This window comes from Atractosteus spatula, chromosome 6, assembly GCF_055471065.1.
Source record: "Atractosteus spatula isolate fAtrSpa1 chromosome 6, fAtrSpa1.hap1, whole genome shotgun sequence".
Lineage (NCBI taxonomy): Eukaryota > Metazoa > Chordata > Actinopteri > Semionotiformes > Lepisosteidae > Atractosteus > Atractosteus spatula.
The window spans coordinates 31917055-31942120 of record NC_142711.1 but is presented as its reverse complement, the minus strand read 5'-3'; the positions used below and the strand labels follow the sequence as shown (position 1 = coordinate 31942120).

The window sequence follows — 25066 nt, the reverse complement described above, 5'->3', positions numbered from 1 at the left end:
GAGCAGCTCATTTTCAAAACGAGCATAGTTTATTACTTCTACATTTAAAAACATACAAAACAGGTTTGCCCAGCTGTTTCCAAATGGCACACACTGGTTTCAAATTTGAGAAATGTACAGTATGTAGGAATTATGTAAAGGGTCACCTACCATCAGTACCAAATGCGTGCCGTCTATCTCCAATTCTGTGTTCCTATCTCATTCCTGATCCTAAAGTAGTTCATGGGTTTGACTTAGCAATATTCTTTACACAATATTCTTAAATGCATTGTATAATTGTGACATTAGTTCCTTAAAGGTAATACATATATATATATAATATATAAAATATATTGTAGCATTTTGTTTTTTAACACTTTACTACAACAGGGGAGAAATGCAAATGCCTATACTTTTCATAGGCTACTTCCCCAAGTTCAATGACTTCAATGTCTTAAATTACAATTAACCCAGAACAAAATAAATTCCATACTGTAATTACAGTGACATTCTGGGAACATGCAGCACATCACATGTCACTGAACCACAAAGTCCTGGGACTGATACAGATTATGTGACTGTTTAAGCATTTTAAAGAGCCTTTTCTATTAACTAACCTTAATCTGGACAGTTCATTTTCTAACAAGCAACTGAAATCTCATTCTCTTGAAAGTTCCTGAAACTTCCATTTCCTATCTTGCAAAAACACACACACACACGCTAACAAAAGCATCCAAACACCACTGCTAGAGAGAATTGTCAATAAGGTATATGTAAATACTATATAAAGGATATTCTTGTGAAGAAGTTATCTAGGTTCTTGATATGATGCCATGAATCTGTAGAAATATAAAAAAGACATTTTAGAAATCCCTTTAAAATGTATCTAATACTATGCTAGTTGTGCATTCCATCATAGAGTAGTCTTTACAGAGTAATATCCCATTGGTTCTATAAACTGTACTGTACTATACATCTGCTTTCTCACCTTCACAGTCAAAACATTCAATTAATATTTTAACAATGCATTAGTATATATTAAGTTTAGAAATACTTATAAAATACAGCACTGACTGTAATGGCAATGTAAAATCCACACTAGGATCTTAACATGTTGCATTTATTGTTTCAACAACAGTAGAATGTTCGGAGACATTCACTTTGTAGGTTTTACTCAACATTAACTTACTGATGTTTGTAGAAGCTATTTTTGCTAAAGAAAAAAAAACTTCAGCAGAAAACAATCAATGAAAAATCTCAGAACATCAAATGAAAGACACAGCCCACAATCTAAAATGTAATCTACAACTAGCAAATGCTCATTGCAAAATTCTGTCCACTATTGCTCAATAACTGCAGAACATTATTAATAAATCGTATTTATGCACCCTGTGTAGATCACTGCCACATAAGTAATGTGGACAAGCTTTATTTATAGAAAATTGTTCTTAACATATTGCTTAATGAAAATGTGCTTTTTACATTTTCATTAAAGTAATTCTATATGCTGAAAACAGAAAGAGCCTCTCTGAGCTAGAATGAGTGATGGTCTTTTCCAGGGCCCTAAAGATCTGCAGTTAACTCCCACAATAATTACTCACAAACATTACAATTCTATATGGGAAAATTGTAATGCAATGTACAGTAAAGTGATAAACATATTAAAATATGAGAGGTAACAGAGTGTTATTTTATCAGAGCTCTACGGTACCTTTCAAGCCTTCTGGTACATGTACTAGTAAGTCCTCTTCCCCGGGCGGCGAGTCTTCCTCAAAGTCCTCTATCCGCTGGTACTCCTGATACGCTTCAAAATTAGCCATTGTGCTTCACATTCTCCCTGGCACACTCCCTAGACTCCTGTCAGCAAAAACACAGCACCACGAGCAATGAAGAGATAATTAAAAAGACACTGACAGTTGATGGAGACATTCACAAAGTTAATACAGAAGATTTCTTCAGAATAAAGACTGAAGCTCGAACAAGAGGATACAAGTGTAGACTATATGTACGCACATTTAAAACCAATAATAGGAGGCAATTCTTTACTCAAAGGGTTGTAGGAGCCTGGAACAAGCTATACAGCAATGTTGTTTAAGCCAATTCCCTACCTTCTTTCAAGAAATGGCTAGATGAGATCCTACTACCAGAGACAGGCCTAATAGCACCCTCTCATTTGTAATGATTTTTATGTTTTCATCAGAAGAGTAATAATCAGTCAATATCACAATGACTAACATAGGACAGTATGATTATAACAAGATGTGCCTCTGTCTTTTTTCTAGTCTATGTGAGCCATATACTAGAATATTTTATTTTTTTATTGATGCTATCTTATTAAGCACACAGCACAGGATTCCAAATACTGAGGATATGGAATAGCACAGATTCAGCAATATCGCTAATTAAATGGTGTTCATCTACTGTAATAGTGCAACTACTGTGAAATACGTCTGCTTTACAAAATTGCTTATAATTGCTTATATGAAGCAATTTTGCATTGTCTTTCAGATGTGAATATAAAAGGGAGACAACATTCAAAGCAAAAAATAATGCTAAATATTAGATAATGCTAGAATATTGTAATCTGACTTATTATGATAGGCTATTTCCCATCTTTTTTCATGTCTCTTGTGAATTCCTAAGTGTTAGGCATTCTGCTTTTACAGTGGTGTGAAAAAGTGTTGGCCCCCTTCCTGATTTCTTATTTTTTTGCATGTTTGTCACACTGAAATGTTTCAGATCATCAAACAAATTGAAATATTAGACAAAGATAACACAAGTAAACACAAAATACAGTTTTTAAATGAAGGTTTTTATTACTACATGGCCCTGTGCGAAAAAGTGATTGCCCCCTAAACCTAATAACTGGTTGGGCCACCCTTAGCAGCAACAACTGCAATCAAGCGTTTGTGATAACTGGCAATGAGTCTTTTACAGCGCTGTAGAGGAATTTTGGCCCACTCATCTTTGCAGAATTGTTGTAATTCAGCCACATTGGAGGGTTTTCGAGCCTTAACCGCTTTTTTAAGGTCATGCCACAACATCTCAATCAGATTCAGGTCAGGACTTTGACTAGGCCACTCCAAAGTCTTCATTTTGTTTTTCTTAAGCCATTCAGAGGTGGACTTGCTAGTGTGTTTAGGATCATTGTCCTGCTGCAGAACCCAAGTGCGCTTCAGCTTGAGGTCACGAACAGATGGCCGGACATTCTCCTTCAGGATTTTTTGGTAGACAGCAGAATTCATGGTTCCATTTACCACAGCAAGTCTTCCAGGTCCTGAAGCAGCAAAACAGCCCCAGACCATCACACTACCACCACCATATTTTACTGTTGGTATGATGTTCCTTTTCTGTGTTACTTTGACGCCAGATGTAATGGGACACACACCTTCCAAAAAGTTCAACTTTTGTCTCGTCAGTCCACAGAGTATTTTCCCAAAAGTCTTGGGGATCATCAAGATGTTTTCAGGCAAAACTGAGAAGAGCCTTTATGTTCTTTTTGCTCAGCAGTGGTTTTCGTCTTGGAACTCTACCATGCAGGCCATTTTTGCCCAGTCTCCTTCTTATGGTGGAGTCATGAACACTGACCTTAACTGAGGCAAGTGAAGCCTGCAGTTCTTTGGATGTTGTTGTGGGGTTTTTTGTGACCTCTTGGATGAGTCGTCGCTGCGCTCTTGGGGTAATTTTGGTCGGCCGGCCACTCCTGGGAAGGTTCACCACTGTTCCATGTTTTCGCCATTTGTGGATAATGGCTCTCACTGTGGTTCGCTGGAGTCCCAAAGCTTTAGAAATGGCTTTATAACCTTTTCCAGACTGATAAATCTCAATTACTCTGTTTCTCATTCGTTCCTGAATTTCTTTGGATCGCAGCATGATGTCTAGCTTTTGAGGATCTTTTGGTCTATTTCACTTTGTCAGGCAGGTCCTATTTAAGTGATTTCTTGATTGAGAACAGGTGTGGCAGTAATCAGGCCTGGGTGTGGCTAGAGAAATTGAACTCAGCTTTCCAAAGATGTGATAAACCACTGTTGATTTATGTTTTAACGGGGGGGCAATCACTTTTTCACACAGGGCCATGTAGGTTTGGATTTTTTTTTCCCCTTAATAATAAAAACCTTCATTTAAAAACTGCATTTTGTGTTTACTTGTGTTATCTTTGTCTAATATTTCAATTTGTTTGATGATCTGAAACATTTCAGTGTGACAAACATGCAAAAAAATAAGAAATCAGGAAGGGGGCAAACACTTTTTCACACCACTGTATATGCCATTGTCAACTGTAACAAATTCACCCCTACCAATCTGCTTATAAATTACAATACTGTACTGCTTTTTGGTTAGGGCTGTCACTGGCTATAATGCCAAAATGTTGAAAGAGAGTACGTGACAGAATCTTAAATTCACAACAGATGTGCTTCAGGTCTTTTTACTAAAACAGAACATTTCAGAATTATTCCATAGCAAAAGAGAAAGAGAGAGTTCAACAGGCAATGATTAAGAAGAGTTAACACAGCCATTATCAAGACATGTCACCTCAAGCCACCTGCAATAAATCAAGAGACAGGTACAGTATATACAAATTAACACAATAAACGAAACAAAATTAAAAGTAAGATTTAAGAGGTTTTGAAAGTGCTGACTGACTTGCATCTAATATGGACTCTGAAAATAATGTCTCCCAGGGTTTCAAGCCTCACATTGGGAACTGAAAGGCCAAAGAGTTCAAAGAGTGTTAAAGAGCTAATGGTGTAGGAGGTCACTGTCAAGTCAAATGGGCCAAACCATTCAAGTAACCATTCAAGTAAAACCATGAATTTTACTATGAAATGCAAAGGGAGCCAGTACAAAAAAAAATGAAAATAGCAAATGCATTAGTGTGCCTTTTAGTTTCAGTTAAAATCTTTGAAGCTGCATTTTCAAATTTGCAATTTAAGAACATGTGGATCTACCAACAACCATTTCTTTGCAAACAAAAACCTGGAAAAGACAAAAAACATGCATTAGTTTTCCTGCATTACATTAGGAAAGATATTAACAGCTACAAGTCACGTTACAAAGCTAGAATAAAGACACATTCACAATACTGCTAACATGAGTTTCAGATCAAGGCTCAGATCAAAGACGGCACCAAGATTTTTTGACCGGAGAAACTGGACTGATTACAAGACCATCAGATTACTGTCGAGACAGTTAGAACAGCTGATTAGAAGTCAACCTAATTTCAGTCTTACCTTAAATTTTAGTTTGCAACTTCAGTCTTGTCAGATACTGTATGTCACTACAATCGTTTCATTAATTTTTAAAACATCACTGAAGCAGTGTGACAAGACATAACAGTGAACCTAAATTTTAGTGTCACCTGTATAGAAATTAAAGGGGGAAATGTAACGCTATTTTATATTTTGGTGTTACAGAAAGAATCAGTATTTTAAACCTTAATGAAATGTACACAGTAACTTGTAAAACTTCCAATTTACATCAAAAAATAGATTACATTTCTAGGTATTAACAGCATCATATTGCTGTCATTATCTGTGATTCAGAATGAGGCAACAAAACACCCGGTTAGGTGAAACAGCCCTATTACATTGTAATCAAGCATGTGTGTGAATACATCTCTTTTAATCCAATAATAATATGGCTCTCGAATTTGAGATAGTTTTTCCAAAATATACTACTTATTTGTTAACTCTGCATGCAGATCACATTGGATGCAGATCTGTGGTGAAATGTCTGCTGCACAATCTGTGCTTATCCGCTCGTACATCATATTACTTTAGTCATTACAGTGACTAGTGAGCAGGAAGGGTCCCTTCACGTCGCAATTCACGCAAACTCTCGCTCTTGCCCATGACGAGACCAGGGTTTTAAAACAATGGTGAACATACAGTACTTTCACAAAGTTCACGATTTTATGCATAATTCCCAATTTTTATTTTTTTTTATAGTGTCAATGAAATAATTTTGTTAATTTTCTTAAAGATTAATAACTGGTCTGAGACACTGGGACTGCAAGTCCCCTTTAAAACTGATTCCATTCCAAAGAAGAATATGACCAACGGTAAAGTTTAATGTCACAGGCATTTATACCATAATGGATAATTGTACAGCCCCTGACCGTTCTAAACACCAGTACAGACAAAGAAGAGCTGTAAAGTCGCAGTACAGTAGGCCACATACTGTGCACTGAACCTAAGCCCATCTTTGAGTGAGAGGTACAGTACAAGTATGTGAAAACTTGTGTAAAGGATGCCCTAATGTAGTAATTAAATAGCAACCTACAGTAAGAAGTAAATGGCCAGTTTAGAAAACCAGTTCAGGATGTCAAAGGTGGCACCAAGGTAAGAGGAGTGGGTTATGACCTGAGCAAAGAATGGAAAAATTGTTTTTCTTTTGCAGTAAACTGTCCATTCTGTGAAAATGGAAGGAGTTCAAGCATTGTTGTATTTTGTGAGTTATTTCTGAATTTTTCTGTATGCACTGTATTGTATTTTTAAGATTTTATCATTATAAGGTGCTTTTACTTATTTATAATATTTTGACTTGCATTTATATCCTCCTCGAGAGCTCATAAAGAGCAACATGCATCTTTGATAAACAAATTTCTCTAACAAGCTATATGCTTTGATTCAGCTTTGAACTAAATTCAGCAAAGACCATAGACACTGGAAATGGCCCATACTAATTTTGTTCTGAAATCAATTTTCCACTTCACAGAGCTTCTGGCAGCAGGAAGGCGGACATGTTGCAAATGTCTTTCAAGGATTCAGTTCGTATCCTCAGTTTCTTTGTGCACAAACACCCTTATATTTCAAACATGGCGAACAAGCTCTCTCTCACTTCTATACTAAAGCAAATTTGATAAACCTGTGTTTAGAACAGGTGTGAAGCAATTGGGAAGGAACAGGCATAGCAGGTACCACTATAATCTTTGAGCAGGAAGCAGTTCAAAATAAATAGGGTACAGTGCTTGTCTGCTTTGGATAAAACTGTCATGTTTCTGGAAGAGGAATCTGCTCACAAAGCATTTAGAATTTACCAAGGTGCCATGTAGTCGGGTTCTTTCTGCTGGAAGAAACAGGATAAAATGCGAGAGTTTAACATCTACAGCGCTGCAGCAACACACAATGAATAGGAAACGGAAACTTTTGATCAAATACCAAGATGTTTCTGGAGCACCTGCAAGAGAACCCAGTCAGCACAGAGGCTAAACGCATTAAGACAGCATCTCACAGTACAAGCTTGAACAGTCTGTATTAAAAATGTAAATAGACAATAACAGGTTCAAAGATGTACATTGCCTATAGAAGGTCTACACGCCCTTTCCAAAGTTACACATTTTGTCACCTATCAGCCTGAAATAAACAAACAACCCATTAAATCAGAATTGATCTTTTTTGTCCATATTGCAAAACTACCTCCAAGTGAATAACAATTACTCAGGTTAATAAACATGAAAACCTAGAAAAAAAGTCATAGCAGTTGTAAATTAGCTGTAGTGTAATCTATTGCCTTCCAAATTACACAACAAGCTAGCCTCCACCTGTGTTGAATAGTAGTGATTTATTCTGATGATCATCGTTTCTGTAGGTCTCCTCCATTGGATAGTGCATCTCAACATAAAGAGTCAAATATGGGCAGCAAAGGGGTTTGTAGACTTTCTATAGGCACTGTAAATCTGAAAACTCTGTTCATGTTCACCAAGTGTAAAATCACAGAGAAGACATGCTCACTGGAATGTAAATGGTTGAATTCCAAACAGTTATTTTTTGCTGTTTACACACTGGAGCATTGACAAACTGCCAATCCATCTGCACAACAAACAAACAAAAAATATAATCTCCCATAACTGAGGTTTAAGTGAGATTATGTAAGAGGCTCCAAAAAGCTGTTTTAATAATGATAATAATGTTATTTACTTGGTTTTCTCTTTGTTTTTGTTGTTACCGGTCAGATTGGCATTTAAGATTTAAACATACAATACACCACTTCAGAAAAATGTACATTCAAGTTTCTTTAAGGCTGATTGGAGGTGCTCCAATAAATTAGATGAGGAAATAGTGCTGTTCAGGCTTCAATATAAAATGAATTTCATTTTCCTTCAATGTTTAAATTCCCTGAAATATATTTTGAAAATTTTCCAGCAGCAATTTTACTACAATAACTGGTAATAATTTTAAATAACCTATCCAAACAGGAATAATGAATCATTTATGGCAATTAACATACAGAATACAAGAAAGAAGCTCAGATTCATATAAAAAACTCCAAAATACTGAATAAAACTAAATAAAATGTTTGGCAGATGATTTACTCATCGGTACACGAAGTTACCATACTTATGATGCAATTTCAGAACACATGTTTGTAACCATATCACATTATGGGCTGAGAGCACATACTGGGGGAGGGGAAAACGACTGCTGCAAAAAAACACTGTTCAAAGCCACTTTAGTGGGAATCCACTACGTGCAATGTCACAGTCTTACGTACAAGAAAATTAGCACGTAGACATTTTTTTTCGTTTGCACCTTCATTGACTAAAACAGCAAGTTAAATGTTTACAAGGAATTATGATGTACTGTAGCTAATGGACTGCAGCTTGAAAATTGCCTAGTACTTTTGATTAAAGTGTTCATTTTAAAACATATTTAATAACTCTATTTAAATAATCTATTTGACTACTGCAGCCCTTTGCATATAAAAGTACTCTCTGTTCTCAGTTTTAAATGTACTTCATTTCATATTTCACTCTTGATTCTGAAAAAGTCCTCTGGGTTGAGGACTCTCAATATTTGAATTAGGCCTCCTCATAGTCTCCTATGACTAAACTTTTTTTGTTCTTTCAGCCTATCATAGGTAGGACAATCCTTTAAGCCTTGAAGTGTATCTGGCCACTATTTTTCAAATGGAATCTGGTAAAGCAACATCTTTTTTTGGAATATAATGACCAAAATAATACACAATATCCCAAAGTAGGTCCTAATTTTGATTGAGCAATTTATACTTGATATAAATGCTACACTTCTGCTTCCTCACATTACCTAGAGGTAGCCGATTGCAACACAGATACCTCAGTCATTTTCATATACTGTATAGCTATTTCTATCTTAATAATTAACAGTTTCTGTTCTTGCTACCTGCATGTAACACACAACACTTGTCTACATTAAATGACATCTGCTAGTTGTGATCTACTTAAAAAATGAGATGTAGATTCAAGTTTTAGTCCTTGGTTTGGTCCCTCATGTCCCCTCCATCTCTAAAGATGAACAAATGTGTGTTGTTTTCTGCAGATTTATACCCTAATGGATCATAAAGTATAGCGACATGAGACATACTGTATTTGAACTAACGTCTTCTACATAAAAAGGACTACTCTTTTTAATATACCAACCGACATTCATGTTGTGGATTAAATGAGAAGATGCCAATAGACTTTTTAAAAAATGTGACTGTTTTAGAAACAATCTAGGGATTTATTACAAAACTTCTATGTTGTGATTGGTCTAAAAAGTATTAGAATATTTATATAGCGCCTTTGATGGTAGATCATCTCAAACATTAATAACACAATTATAAAACAATTAAATAAAAGTGGCAAGTATACACACATTAAAGCAGTAAATTAAACAGAATTTTAAAAACTGGAGTATAAAAGTGAGCTATAAATCAGGATTTGAAAGTCCTGACTGACTTACAAGATCCAAAATGGGCTCACGCTCATGGAGCACAACAACAGAAAACCCAGTCCCCTAGACCCCTGGTGTCTAGAGCCTCACATTAACAACAGAAAGAAAATTGGAGTCTGAAGAGCATCAGTAATCTGTAGGGTTTTAGGGGTTTAACAGATCACTCATGTAGTCAGAAGCCAGACAAATCCAGCTCTAAAGGTGAGCAGCAGTGTTCTGACACGTCTTTTGAAAATCACAGGGAGGGAGTGCAGGAATGATAAAACAGGCAATATATTCAAATGTATTTTTTCACTAAATACAATTTAAAGGGCATTAACATTATTTTAAAAACATTATAACCAAACCACTTAACAACTTAGGAAAAAGGGCATAGAAAAAAGGGTAAACCGATATATGTAGTGAAGCTTTGGTCCTCAAATGCCACCGCGTTCATGCTGCATCTTAAGGACATGTAGAGATAACAAAGGAACACATCCGACTTGAATCGTGATTAGATGCATTTGTATTATTTTATTTATTGTTGGGATCTCAAGATGTGCCTGTCTGCTGTAGCCAGACCAGGCTCCGTTTAAAATCATAGGCTGAATTCTGAAGTACAATTATTTCGTAACTTGCCATCTGTGCATACATGTACTCATCCTGTGATGTGTTTGCGTCATCTCGTATTTAAGGACAAAAACAAACCCAATGGAAGACAAAGAAAGATCACTGCTTTAGATTTTCCACTTGCTTAAACCCTTAATCACAATTAGCATTGCTGATTCGCTTTAATTACACTTGTACTAACGCGGCAATAAAGGAAGCTTGTTGTACAGCGGCCAGTTGGTAAAAAAAAAACTTTGCGAATAAACGGGTAATGAAATCGTCTATCGCGATTCGTTAAAGCAACAGAATTTCGTCTTCGACTGTAAATGCAGTCAGACGATTACACCGTGTTACTTTGTTAAGCGAACAGCTTTAACTAAGTTTAACGGCACTGTAATTTTGTTTCTCAGAATTGACAACAGACCTGTCGATCTCATGGGCACAACAGGAACAGCATGTGCTGGTTTTCTTACCTCTCTGACGCTGCTGCTTCTCCCTTTGAAGTTTCAGTTTGTTATAGGTCCTCGCTCATTCCTTTCCTTCCGACACGTTAGTGTTCTCTTGCTAAAAACAGTTATGTACAATGCGGGATAAGAATGTACTGTCACTTCAGTTTTGATGCACCAAGACAAAGATTTTAGAACCACTTTCTGCTGCAACACGAATGTCAACAAAACATCATCTGACGTCACTCGGCCGTTATAGGGACGTCACTCATTCAACCTTTGAACCAATCACACAGATGGCCTCTTTCATTCTCATTATAGGCATAAGGAATAACAAAAATCATTTTTAAAAGCAATCGTAAAATGTTAATATTACAGGGGAAATATTTTAAATACTACTGTATATAAACGTACCTTTATTTACATTATTGTACATTTTAATTTTCATAGGCAATAAAATGTATGATAATATATCAGTCATCTATGAAAAATAACGATGTTAGAAAACAAAACTCATACATTTGCACATGACAAATGGAATTATGGGTAAAAGTAAGATGTCTGCGCCCATATAGAGGAAGATCTAAATGAATAAGGGTTTTGCTTCAAATTTATAAAGCTTGGATACAGAATAATTGAAATATGTTTTACCTTTTAGTAAACAACAATGTTAGTAGCAGGACAGCTGTTCCTCTGCGTACTTTCTATTTTCGATTCAACAAAACAAGATATTTAAGGAGCTACAATAGGTAAGCAAAAGGGAATTTGGTTTCTTCGCAGCGTATCTTGGGAACTGGTGTTTTTTATTGTTTCTGTCAAGGTTTGGGCACCAACACAGTCAAAAGAAAGGACTACAACTCCCAAAGACACTTGCTCAATAACAAGCATGTACAGTACAGTGGGAAATGTTTGCCACTTTTCTAAACGGTGTTTTGTGTTTTATTTTTAATGTTTGCTGGAAGGTTTCATTATTTTTTTTTAAAAAACAAAATTTAAAATTTAACTCTAACTCAAATATGAGACCGTTCTCAATAAGGAAACGGTGCCTCCAATTTAATTGTGTATTTGTACTTGTTATTCTAAAGTTATAAAATCATTTTGTTATAATAGCGGTGTGTCACCTGATGTAGAGATAAAAACAAATAATTGCAGCCTGTAACATGTAGCGTTATGTAACCACAGCACCGCGATGTTCCCTTATAGTGTATGCGTTTATGATTCTTGTCATTATTCATAAATTAAATAAAAACGTAATTTAAGGGATCCTGAAAATTTCAAGTGTGTGGAATCCAACTGCATAGCAGTCTCTTGAAGTTTATTTTATATTTTATGTCCCAATTTAGTTATGGCACAGTTTGGACTCAACTTCCCAGTCGAAGTAACTGTAAATTATGCCCCTGCAACACCTTGGTCCGCTTCTGGCATCAGGCTCGGAGAGCCTTCAGAAAAGCAGCTGAACAAAAGCTGAGAGCTCCCAAGACTCACCAGGCTCTGGGCTTTGTGGTGGGTCCAGCAGTCCTCACCATCTCAGCAAAGCTGTACAGCTGTGTTGCCTACTGTCAAGTGGACCTCAATAATAATGAGTTGTCACAGCCAACACACCCTCACGAAACTGAACCAGAGTTCAGCTGGACAGTGCTTTGGAAGTTTCTTAGGCCCCAGCTGTTGGCACTGTTGGGTGCAGTTGTTGTAAGTATGAACCCAAAAAGCTGTCTTCTTAGAAGTGAAGTAGTTTTAATTAAGTTATTAATTTCTACAGTTAATATCTACCTGAGTATTGTCTTCAGAGATGTAAAAGAAGTGGAGGGTTTCATTACTTGATTTTTGCTATATATTGCATACAGTTGATGATGACAAGTTGATAGTTTTAACAAACTGTACATTGACCTCAGTGATAAAATGTACTCTACATGCCCATGTTAACATTTGGGTATTTAATTATTGGTTGTTAATCAGTTTTGCAGAGATGACAACACTGATATAAATGGATCAGAAGTGTTTTGTCACTTGATGCAATTCATTGAATAGACTTGCGGTAATGAAGCAATACTGAAGCTTGTTATTATCAAGTTTGTGTGTTTCTTTCTAGTTGGCATTTGGTGCAGCAATCTTGAATATTCAGATCCCACTGATGCTGGGAGATTTGGTGAATGTGGTGGCCAGGTATATGAGAGACCACATCGGGAACTATCTTAATGAAGTGAAGCGTCCTGCCATAAAACTGCTGGGACTTTATGGCCTTCAGGTAAGCTGTCTAATTGTGTGTGGCAGTAGAACTGGTTGTGCTGTAGTTTGTGTGAAAAATGGTTATATAATGGATGTTTTAGTGTTTACTGTTAGTGTAATAGTGTACTGTAATACTGTCTTCAGAAATAGCTGCAGCCTCTGACATTTACTGCAATATTTGACTCAGATTTTCCACATCAAGATCTAGGAAGATTACATGTTATATCCACTACAAATAAAATAACTCACAAATATGGATCTTTTTGCTTATGTTTAAAGACATGCAAAGTTTTAGCCTTTCCTTAAGCACAGCTGTTTTTTTCTCTCTATTGTACAATAAGATCTTGCCATTCACAAATGTTTGGTGCAGAGAGCCGTCACAAATAGCCACATTTCATCTAACAAAATCAACCCCTACACCATTGCCTAATTTACTATAGTATATAGTCTGAATGGTTAAAAGACATAAGTAGCCCTCCTTTATATGATAATTAAAGTACCAATTGCATTAAAAGTTAAATAACCCTGATTAACTAAAAGAAACTAAATGTTACATTTTCACATCCCTGGTTTCATAATACACATAAACCGTGTATGACCTTCCAATGTGATCTTTACTTGGCACATTAGTTGGTGGATTATTGATCCAAGCATCTTATCCAGACATTTTTCTAACGTAATATAGCTTAGTAGCTTGATCCATACGTCCACAAAGTACTGGGTAAAGAAGTGCCTCATGTTTTCAGTTTTAAATGCTCTTCCACATAGTTTCCACTTGTGTCCTTGTATCAGGTGGAAATGGGATATATAATACAGTAATAACTCAAAACCTCTTTTGAGAGTCAGACTGGTCAGACTAGAAGAACCACTGGATCTAGATTTCCAAAAAATAATTGGAGTTTCACTATGATTAGCTCATAATGAGAGACTTTTTAGTTTATCTCTCAATTACAGCGGTTGAATTTGGAAATTCTTCTTATGTTTCCAGGGTCTGCTGACCTGCGGGTACATCATTCTGCTGTCCAGGGTGGGGGAACATGTTGCTGCGGACATGAGAAAGACTCTGTTTTTGTCTCTGCTTAGGTAGGATTGTAGCCAGACTTAAACTAGCCTTGAAAGTTCCTTAGTGGTTACTGAAGAGATCTTTCAAGGAATGCTCCTTTAGTTGCATTTCTTTCAAACTGTTTCAAGCTTAGTTAACTAGACATACATACCTGTACTTTCTCTTGTGTTTCTTCTCTGTAGGTTAGCAAAATGGTTGTCATGTTTATAGCATAATTACATTGTAAGTTAGGATTACATTGCCTGTTGTGTTCTGAACTGCTGTTGTTAACATGTGAGCTGTCTTACGTTGCTTGCTAATACAGCTTCATAACAACACATCACTAAAACCCATTCTGATACTGTTAATTGGGTTATAGTGTATAGTTTGACTTTCTGGAGGAAGACATCCAGTTTGTTAAGTCATCTGGTATTATAAGTTGAGGAATTATTTCTGTTGCTGAGTTACATTTAGTTTATACTGGTACATAGCAGTTAAGATTGAATATTGATGTCCTGGTTTGCAATAAAATATAACAAACTGGCAGCCTACTTCTCCACAGACAAGTGATGATTGAGGAGGGGTAGATTACCAATTCTCATACTGTATATACTGTACATGAAAAATACTCATCAGGCTTGTGAAACAGGTGGAGCAAGTCTTGTATGTGCTTCAATAACTCTGAAACTGTTTTGCACTAATATTAATAATTCTCAAGCAAGTAATGTAAATTGCTAACTCCACTTGTTATAAACTTTATAAAAGTTGAATACATAGCATACCAACATTATTTACATAATTTATTGTACAATATCTCTCTGTATCCATAGTGTCTTTATACAGTTTTAAGTCTTAGTAGTTCATTTTATTTGCATGGCACCCACATGTCAGTGTATGCTAGGCTCCTTGATATATATATTAACCTTTTTGTCTCTTCATTGTCATTCCTTGTACTTAAGATTATTATACATCTCCTATATTTTATGTCACATGGATACGAGCACCACCACATGGATAAGAAATAATAATGTAACTGGAATCACAGAGACATACTGTAGATAATAGAGAGTAATAATACAATATTAAACATCTCAGAGACACAGAAATATGGAAGAGTACTTCCATATTCCTGTTGTAAAATTCAGTAATTACTCCTGTAAACAAAATTACAAAAATACAAAAATCATAATCATAAAATTCCAAACTTAGTTGATTCTTATGTGAAGTTGCTAGTCTAACATTTTCATTAACTATTCATTTTTCTTATTTTTTTTTAGACAAGATGTAGCATTCTTTGATGCCAACAAGACAGGGCAGCTGGTAAACCGTTTGACTTCTGATATCCAGGAGTTTAAGTCTTCATTTAAACTGGTCATCTCACAGGTATGGTGAATAGCACATCTCCCCCTTTTTACTCCCCCTTGAAAAACGCAATGGTACAGCAGCTGTTATTTGCCACATTTACATTGTCTGATTTCACAGATCACAAAGAGAAGTTTGAGAAATTCCTTCACCTGTTTAATGAAGGGAGAACTTTAGGTAGGTCAGACTGTGCAAACATATATTCGAGTTTTGCCAAGATACCAGGGATACACCTACTGTATTCTCTTCTGATGACCAAAAAGTCAGCACCTTTTTTAACTTCTCATTTAAAGGATTGCGCCTTCTACAGACTTATGCCACTTGTCACACACTAGGGCATGTGTTTTGTACTGTAAATTCTGGTCCAGGGGGAATTTTTTCATGCCATCTTTTCATCCACTAACTCAACTTAGAGCAGCAACCTGTTTTTTTTTTTTGGGGGGGGGGGGGCTTAACGTCTGAGGTCTGACAAGATCAGGTAGTAATGTTAATTTAATTGACCAGGTTATGTCATATATGTCAATATGCTAAAACAACACTTGGGATCACGATAGTGGTATAGCAGTTATTTTAATACTCATGACTACTGTATGTGAATGGACACTAATTTCAGCATAAAATGAGGAGTAATTAAGGTATATTACTCATTAATATAGGTAGAAGTTTTTGCTGCTGACTGGAATGGCCAAACCAATTCCACAGTATGCTGATTGGAGACACTGTTCAAGCTACCATCCTTTAGATGAGATCAAGTGGAGTTTACATTTCTAAAATATATGGTTGTATCGTCTGGCCCTGCTATTTCTCTGGCTGGTGTTGTTCATCTGCAGCTGTGTAATGGCTACACTTCTGAGATGAATGGTTTGAGTCTCCTTCTATGTGTAATGTGCTTTGTGATCCATCCATTCATCTGTGCATTTTCGAACTGCTTCATCCAATCCAGGGACACGGGGGAGGGGAGGGGACGGGACGCCAGTCCATCACAGGATAGACACACAGACACACACTCACACCAGGGCCAATTGTACCAGAAGCCAATTAACCTACCAGTTTGTCTTTTGTCTGTGAGAGGAAACTGGAGCACCTGGATGAAGTCCACATGAACATGGGGAGAACATACAGACTTTCTTGCAGATAGCACCCCAGAAATTGAACCCGGGGCCCTTGTGCTGTGAGGCAGCAATGCCAACCACTGTGACCCTGTAATACTGGATTTGTGATCTGTTGGAATGAAAAGTGCTATAGAAATGTAAATAATTTTTTAGTAGTAATAATTTGACTTCTCACAATTTTTTTCAACTAAGGTAGCTATTTTTATCACAAAACTGTAAAATAATTATTTATTTAAAAAGTATTGACTCTTATTAGAAATTATGATTATGGTTTAACTCACACCTGTCCTTAAGCCTTGGACATTTGCCATGTGCTTAGAAGCCTCTTTCCCCTAAATCCAGTGGTGTTGTGATTCTGCAGGGTTTGCGCAGTATCACACAGACAGCGGGGTGCTTTGTGTCCCTGTACCTGATCTCCCCCAAACTCACAGGCCTAACCGTAGTGGTAATGCCGTGCCTGGTGGGGGCTGGGGCTCTCATTGGATCATTCCTGCGACGACTGTCCAGAAAAGCCCAGGAACAGGTAAGCAGGGACAAATTATTGCTATTATTATTAAGCCTGCCTAATTTTACATGTAAAATTTATGTAAATGTTTGTAAAATGTAAAATGATACTACGACCAGTATTGGCAGTTTAAGTCCTTGAACTAAACTATTGCAGTGATTTAAATTGTGCTTAAATCATCACATTAGTAGGTGAATGTTTTAAGCCAAGAATGGCTAACATGAAATCTAAAGCTGCTTATTATTTTAATTTTAAAATGGCCCTTTTAAGTACTTAATTTAACAATTCCCTTATTTAGTGGTCGAAATGAAATAAATCAAAGCTATGAAACTGTGACTCTTCAGGACAAGAGCTGGCCACTCCTGTACAGTGTTATTGCTGTCTAAGTTAGTACACTCCTCCACTTCTGTCTTCTTATCCAGTAAGAATTAATTGACTGCCAACAAATATGAAGTGTGGAGTATGGAGTATCTGCTGTTCGTTATTGCTACGTTATTTAGTGTTTCCCTCTGGATATGCGTTTTCCACAGGTTGCCAGAGCTACAGGAGTGGCAGATGAGGCCCTGGGCAATGTTCGCACAGTGAGAGCCTTTGCCATGGAAAACCGAGAGGCACAGTAAGAAGGACTCATTTTTATAATTCTTTTTTAATTTATAGTAAAGCCACATGAGTGGAGTGGAATTTTTTGCCAGTTTTTGTCCATCTCAAGCACCATGAATCAGCAGTCCCGCTACCCACCATTGTGCTTTTTTACTTGTGCATCTTGCAGGCTGTACTCTGCGGAGGTTGACAAGTCATGCGACATGAATGAGGCTCTGGGAATGGGAATTGCAGTGTTTCAGGGGCTGTCAAACATCGTCCTGAACTGTAAGTGAGATAAAGCAAGTGCTGGGAATGCTCAGAATTACTCAGGAGTGTGTGAACCATGTTATTGGTAGATCAGCTAAGAGCTGAGAATAAGGCATGACCAAAAGAAATAAAAAACAAATGGATGCAATCTTAAAATGAATGGCCAGTGGACATTAACCGACTCTTACAAACAATGCTTTTCGAATAGTAAATGAGAAGAACATGGTGTAGTTCTTGAGTCTTTGAATCTTGAGCTCTAGATGAGCTGACCTGGCCATTATAAATTGTCATTTAAAACAAATATGCTGTATATATTCCATCAGGTTTTCTTTTGATAGTATGACTAAATAATTTTAATTATACAGTATCTCTCTGTCTTTGTGACTATATTTCTTTCTTTTAACCTTGCTATTACTCTGATCATCCACATTGTTAATATTTGTCCTGCATTACCCTACTGTGGCATCTGCTGATTGTTTGCCTTTTTACACTATTTGGTTTGTGATGAGTGTGATCACAGCCTTACAGTGGTGCAGAAATAAAATGATGCCAAATGGTCACAAAATCTGTACTTCAGGACAGTGGTCAATCTAGAAGGTAGATATCTCTAAATAAACCATCTAAGCAGTTTATATAACCATTATACATTGGTAGGTTAATAAACTATGGTCACCACCCAAGAAGGAATTACATGTCATCAAAAAATGTCTTATTTAGTAACCTGCTTTCATTTTGTGTCAGGCATTGTGCTTGGCACCATTTTTGCAGGTGGGGCCTTAGTGGCTGGTGATGAGATGACCCCTGGCGATCTCATGTCTTTTCTGGTTGCTTCGCAAACAGTGCAGAGGTTAGCTGGCCTCCTAAGGTCCTCTTTCCTAACTTAATCAGTATTATTATTATTTTAATTAAGCAGCCATACGTTCAAGGGTGAAATATCTGTTTTATAAAAGAAGTATATATTTCATGTACTTATCACTAGTAAGCTGATCAGAAGAGCAATCCATATAGATTTCAGGCAGATAAGGTATATGCTCTGTACATGCAAATTAGTGAATCAGATTTCTACTTTTCAAGTATGTTTTAAGTACCATAGTATGAAGTCTTCACTTTTTCTTAATTAAAAGCACTGATATTATCTAAATACTGCATTGCTAATAATAGCCATGCTGTCTTGAGAAGTAAAGTTTATTCCAAATGTTGCAGTAATCATAACATATCTTGTTTCCTTTGTAGGTCCATGGCCAGTATCTCTGTCCTGTTTGGACAAGTGAGTATAAAGTTTTCAAGAGGCAGCGGGGCAATTTTATAAGACAATGTACACTGCATTTCTTGAGTGTGTTTGAGCACCGGATTACTGAGCTTGCAGTTAAATCAATGAATGAATTCAACTGTGCAGTTGAAGAGGAAATGTATAAACAAGATATTTATCTAGAAATGTCCTTTCTCTTCTTTATGTTTATATGCTTGTAATTGCTACTGAATTTGGTACTGGTGTTGTTTTGTAATTGTATTGTACAGAGGATATGTTTAATAGGACTGTTACCTACAGTATGTGTGAGTGTGGTTGTCAGTTTGCTTCTGGACTGTGGTGTGGCTATAATTAAGCAATAAGGCACGAGAGGCTGTGCTATATCATGAATATAGTCACAATTAAAAGGCATTGTTAGGCCCAATGCGAAGTGGATGGGCAACCCTTTTAACTGTGACTATACTCACAATATAGCACTGGCCTCAAGTGCCTTATTGCTTTTATAAAACAGTCCCCAAATATGAGGCTTAATGCATGTGTGTTCCACATCAGTTCTACAATCAGTGTCATCATGCCAGTTTAGGAGACTTTTAGCTTGTACCATACTGGAGAACATGCTTCTTTATCAAAATTTTACACAATTAATCGCACTGTGGTGCACATACCAACTGGCTGTTAACCCCTTGCACAAAGGGGATCAAAAGGATGTGTAGGCAGACTGGTGTAACCTGGCAATATTTGAGACACTCTTTTAACACATCATAAGCATCACATTCCTGTAGGGAAGGTTAAGCATCAGTTGGAGGAGAGGTGTGTCCCTTACAGATGGCATCATATGCATGTGTTCCTATGAGATCGTTGACCAACTAATCCTACCCTACCTTTGGCAGAGCTCAGCCAGTTGTGGGCCAGCTCTTGGGGACTTCCAGACACAGTTGGCTAGTGTTATGACTGAGGCTCGAACCTGCGATTGTAGAGCTTATCTTTTAATTGTGAGCACCTTTGCTGGTTGTGCCACTCAGGAGGCCCTGAAGAATGTGTCAGAAAAATTCCAGGAAGGATCTTCCTGCCTTTTGAAAGTTAACCCGTATAAGCAACCCTTTTTCCCTTATGAAATACAGTGACATTTACATTGTGTATGGTTTTATATGGTGACTTAAATATACCTGGTCATGTATGGGCTGGCCATAAAATGTTTTAGAAGTTAGAGCTCAGAAATTGGTTCATGTCTAGCCAAAGAAGGAAAAAAAATAATGGCTCCATTTTGTTTCTTTATAATGCAGCTCCCTCTGTTTTTCAGGTTGTACGAGGTATGAGTGCTGGAGCCAGGGTGTTTGAGTACCTCACACTGGAGCCCACCATTCCACTGAATGGGGGAGCCAGAATCCCCTACCACTCTTTGGTTGGTAGGATCCACTTCAGAGACATTTCCTTCAGGTGAGGCATCAAATGCTGCTCAGAAAAGAACTTCTGCCACGTACAGTACAGCATGTGTACCCTTAAAACAACAAAACAAAGTATCACCTCAAAATGGAAAAAAATAAAGCAGCGGTACTGGCTTTGTTGCAGTTTATTCCCTGAAACCACATTACCCAATAATTAGCAATTTAAATGTACACACTATAGTCCTTGGCTCTGGGTTTATACTGATGCAAATTTTGGCAGATTTGAAAACTGAATTTTTTAATCTCCCTGGTGGTTACTGAAACTCATGGTGATCCACTCATAGAAATAAAAGAATGATCTGGGATCACCCAGGCTGGCAGAGGAATGGAAGGACTAATAGTTTTCTGATGTAATTTGTTGTTTAGCTATCCAACCAGACCAGGTCATCAGGTCCTGAAGAACTTCAGCCTGGTCCTTCCCCCATGTAAGACGGTGGCCATTGTAGGAGAATCTGGAGGAGGTAACAGTATTTGAGGTGTTTTTTTGTTGTTTTTTGCTGTTTTATTTTATTAACGCCATCAGCTCAGCACTATAATATGCATGAAAGCAGACGGGATGGAATACAGTAAATCTGAATAAACAATAGTTAATTGAGAAAAAAATCAATTAAATGCATAGATTCAATCATTCTATTATTAATGAAACTTGTTGTAGAGATTTTGACTTGCACTCCTGATTGTTGTGCTTTAGTTATGGTGTAGTTAGGATGAAAAATGCAAAGATTAAAAGCTGTTATTTAGACTTCTTTGAGTTTCACTAGAAAATATTCTGCAGAAAAGTGATGTATAAATGAACCTGTATGCACTCTTGCCCAGGTAAATCCACAGTGGCAGCTCTGTTGGAGCGATTTTATGACCCCAGCAGTGGTGTTGTCACACTGGATGGGCTGGACATCAGAACCCTTGATCCATCCTGGCTTAGAGGACAGGCTATTGGATTCATCAACCAGGTAACACATCACAAGAAATGTTCCCGAAAGAGAGTAATGAATTAAATTATACACACAACATATTGAGCAATATCAGCTTTTTGGAAGGATAGTACTAGAGCTACTGATTTCCTTAGACTTTGAACATAAGTATTCTTTAGAGAAAAAGGTCTGCATACTTTCAGTTGTATTTGAAATGCATGTGGGAAGCTGCCCATGTGGCTAGGTCCTCTGTGTTTGTGTTTACTGTATGTTCATTATTATAGTGCACTACAGACATAATGTTTTAAGTAATTTACAAGCCAGAGAAGAAGAGAAACAAAAAAGGGTAACCTGTACTGTCCAATTATATCCTAAAATACATTCCTAAAGCCAAACACACTGAGAGCAAATGATATCAAATATTCCTGAAGGTTGTCTATGACCTATTTCAAATGTTCCCTTAATTTCTTAAACATTTCCAGGAGCCTGTTCTGTTTGGAACGTCTGTCATGGAGAACATCCGCTTTGGCAAACCTGAAGCCACTGATGCTGAAGTCATTTCTGCTGCCAAGCAAGCAAACGCCCACAGCTTTATCTCCAGTTTCCCTGATGGCTACGACACAGTGGTTGGTAAGCAAAGTTAACCAAATTTAAAACGTATTGTGATTTTTAGTTTTGACCTCTACAAAGGGTGTATTTTTGTCTTCAGGCTAAATTAAAACTGTTTTCCCTCCACACAAACACAGAATGTTTCATGTTCTTTGTTCACTTTTAAGTTGCATTCATATCTAAATCTTTCATGAAGAATATTATTTTAAAATAATGCAGTGAAACTAAAACAGTTTGGGGTTTCTTTAAGCTGAAATCTTATACTTATATCTTATAAATCAAATATGTGATGTTTTCGGTGGCAAAGTTGTTTCTGCCTTACTGCACTGTGGCCTTGGGCTCAATTTTGGGCCTAGGGTACTATCTGTGTGGAGTTTATACTGTATGTTCTCCCTGTGTTCATGTTGGTTTCCTCCATTTACTCAAGTTTCCTCCCACAGTCCAAAAACATACTGGTAAGTTAATTGGCATCTGGGAATTGCCCCTAAGCGTAAGTGTCTGCATCTGTCTGTGTGTCTGCCTTGTGATGGACTGGAATCCTGTCCAAGATATACCCTGCTTTGCACCTGTTGCCTGCTGGGATAGGCTCCGACTCAGATCCCCCACTACCCTGAATTGTAAGCAGTTAGAAAATGGGTGAATGGATGAATCATCATAAGGGAATTAAACTAACAGTATGTTTTTAGACTAGTGGGAGGAAAGAAGAGCACCCAGAAGAAACTCGCGCAAACCTGGGGAGAACATACGAACTCCATGCAGATAGCACCCCAGCTGCTGAACTGAACCCAGGGCAAATGCACTGTGGGGCTGCAATGTTAACCACTGTGCCATCATGCCACCCTTGTTTATGATGATGATAATGATAAATATGGATTCCAGGTGAGCGTGGAGTGACATTATCCGGAGGACAGAAACAGCGTATTGCGATAGCCCGAGCCCTCATTAAGAACCCCAGCATACTGATCCTGGATGAGGCCACCAGTGCACTGGACGCAGAGTCGGAGCGGGTGGTGCAGGAGGCGCTCGATCGGGTCACCTCTGGCCGCACGGTGCTCATCATTGCTCACCGCCTGAGTACCATCCAGGGAGCCGACCTCATCTGCGTGTTGAGCAACGGGCGTGTCACGGAGGTAAGAGGGGCAGAAAGTTTCTCAGTCGAGGTTAACAAAGAATAAAACTGAATCGCACTGTTCTTTTTAGCTGTAGACTTGGGGGATCAGTAAAGACTGTGTAATTCGGGGTACAGGAGATACCGTATTGAAAAAATGAGTACTTGTTCCCAAAAAACTGTGCTCATGGACAAGATAACATATCTCAACTAAAGGATTTGTTAAACATCAGGGTTTTTACAGAATAGAAAGACAAAACTAATTCCTAATTTCAGGGACATGATTAATTTGTGATTCGAATATCAAATATTGTCTTAACTCTGACAAGCTCATACTTCTAGAACTGAGAGGATCTGTAATATTCTCTAAAGACTGAAGTAAATGTTTTCTTAAAACAAGATTGTACTGATAGGCGTAAATCCAAGAATGGCTGTTGGATAAATTTAATTAATTAGAAGAAGATTAGTTTAAACCTTAACTGCTTTAATAACCACTTTCAGTCCAACTTTAGACTGAACATTGTGTGGTTTGCTTAATGTCTTCATCTTGCAACACTGAAAAAGAGTCTTTGTTCTGTTTTTGTCTTTCCTAAGGCTGGTACACATTCTGAACTTCTGAAGAAAGGTGGACTGTACGCAGATCTGACTCAAAGACAGAGGACCGAGGGAAAGAAATGAATCTAAAGTAGCATAGTCTACAGAAGATTTTAATCAACAGTTGTTCTTTGTATTTGCCTTCTAAATCAATTTCTTTTCAGATTGATTTCTCTTACTGACAGTTCATATCTTACAATCTTGTAAGAAATTATTGACCATGATGAGAAAATCTGAGCAGTAAAATTTCTACCTGCTGTGAGAATGTTTATCCAAAAACACATTCTTCTTAAAGTTTTGAAATATCATTGGAAATGTTTGATGATCTAGTTTAATGTGAGATTGGCTTTTACTGATCTGTAGATAATCATGAGGTTAAAAAGTTTGTACAATACTGATTATAATTTTTGAACTATAAAAGAAGGTATATCCCTTAAAATCAGACAGCGATGATAGCACTACAGGAGTTTGTCAGCAGTAATTTATGAAAACCATTGAACAGGAGGAATTATTGCTTGAGCTTTGCTTTATTTTCTGGTGTTTTTTTGGATAATCAAACTTGACAATTTTTTCAACCCTAAGAAGTTAGGTGTTGTGTAATTTTGGAAAAAAATAAAATTATTCCTTTGACTTTGTATTACATTTACAGGACCATCGTGTTTAAAGTACAGTAATGAGATCTTGAAGGACGGGAAACTACCTTAAGGAGTTAGAATTAGCATCTACCTCCACTTAACAGACCAATGACATAGTGTGTGTACAGGACCTTGCAAAAGTATTCAGACGCTCCTTGTGGTGTCCCATTTTGTGAAATAAAAATGGATATACAGTACAGTAAAAAGTTCTATTTTTTAAAATAGCAGTGCTGATACAGAAGATGTCTAGGGTTAAGCTACTGTAAATGTCAGCAAAAACTAAAACAAAAAAATAAAAAAATAAATAAAATCTAAGTATTCAGCCCCATGAATTCAATATTTGGCGGAAGCATCTTTGGCAGCAATTCTTTTGCAATTGCAATTCTTTCAATTATCCTGCTGAAAAATGACCTGTCATCCAATATCTTGTTTAAGTCTTTAGTAGATTAAGGCAGGTTTTCTTCTAAGATTTGCTTGTGTTTTGTTCCATCTATTTTTTCTTCACTCATCACTACTCATTTTGTCCTATCTAAGCCATTGAGCCTTGAAGTTCGTTCAAAGTTGCCATTGACCTCGTGGTAGCATCCCTTGCTCATCTGCTCAGTATGAATATACAACCTGATCTCAGAAGTTCTCTGGGTGCCACAAAGTGCCTTCCATTTCTTGATGATTGAGAGACTTTGATTTTTGAACCCTTCTCCTGATCTGTGTTTT

The 25066-nt window shown here is 37.1% G+C and overlaps 2 protein-coding genes across 2 annotated transcripts in view; one reads left to right on the top strand and one right to left on the bottom strand.

Moving 5' to 3' along the window:
* Positions 1–10872, bottom strand: part of atg9b (autophagy related 9B) — a 32150-nt gene extending 21278 nt beyond the window's left edge. Inside the window, exons 1-3 of the mRNA XM_088918984.1 lie at positions 10733–10872; positions 1691–1836; positions 775–818 (exon numbers count right to left, since the gene is read on the bottom strand). Of these exons, the coding sequence (XP_088775110.1) occupies positions 775–818; positions 1691–1799 (153 nt within the window). The 5' untranslated portion in view covers positions 1800–1836; positions 10733–10872. The remainder of the gene's footprint in view (positions 1–774; positions 819–1690; positions 1837–10732) is intronic.
* A 385-nt stretch (positions 10873–11257) lies between these two features.
* On the top strand, positions 11258–24347 carry abcb8 (ATP binding cassette subfamily B member 8). Its single transcript, XM_088918062.1, has 16 exons — positions 11258–11454; positions 12049–12394; positions 12795–12950; positions 13920–14014; positions 15251–15356; positions 16809–16970; positions 17483–17568; positions 17722–17819; positions 18543–18648; positions 19035–19068; positions 20351–20487; positions 20862–20956; positions 21312–21445; positions 21889–22036; positions 22895–23145; positions 23718–24347. Exons 1-16 carry the CDS (start codon positions 11348–11350, stop codon positions 23799–23801), a joined length of 2145 nt encoding a protein of 714 aa, XP_088774188.1. The 5' UTR covers positions 11258–11347; the 3' UTR covers positions 23802–24347.
* Positions 24348–25066: the final 719 nt, after the last annotated feature.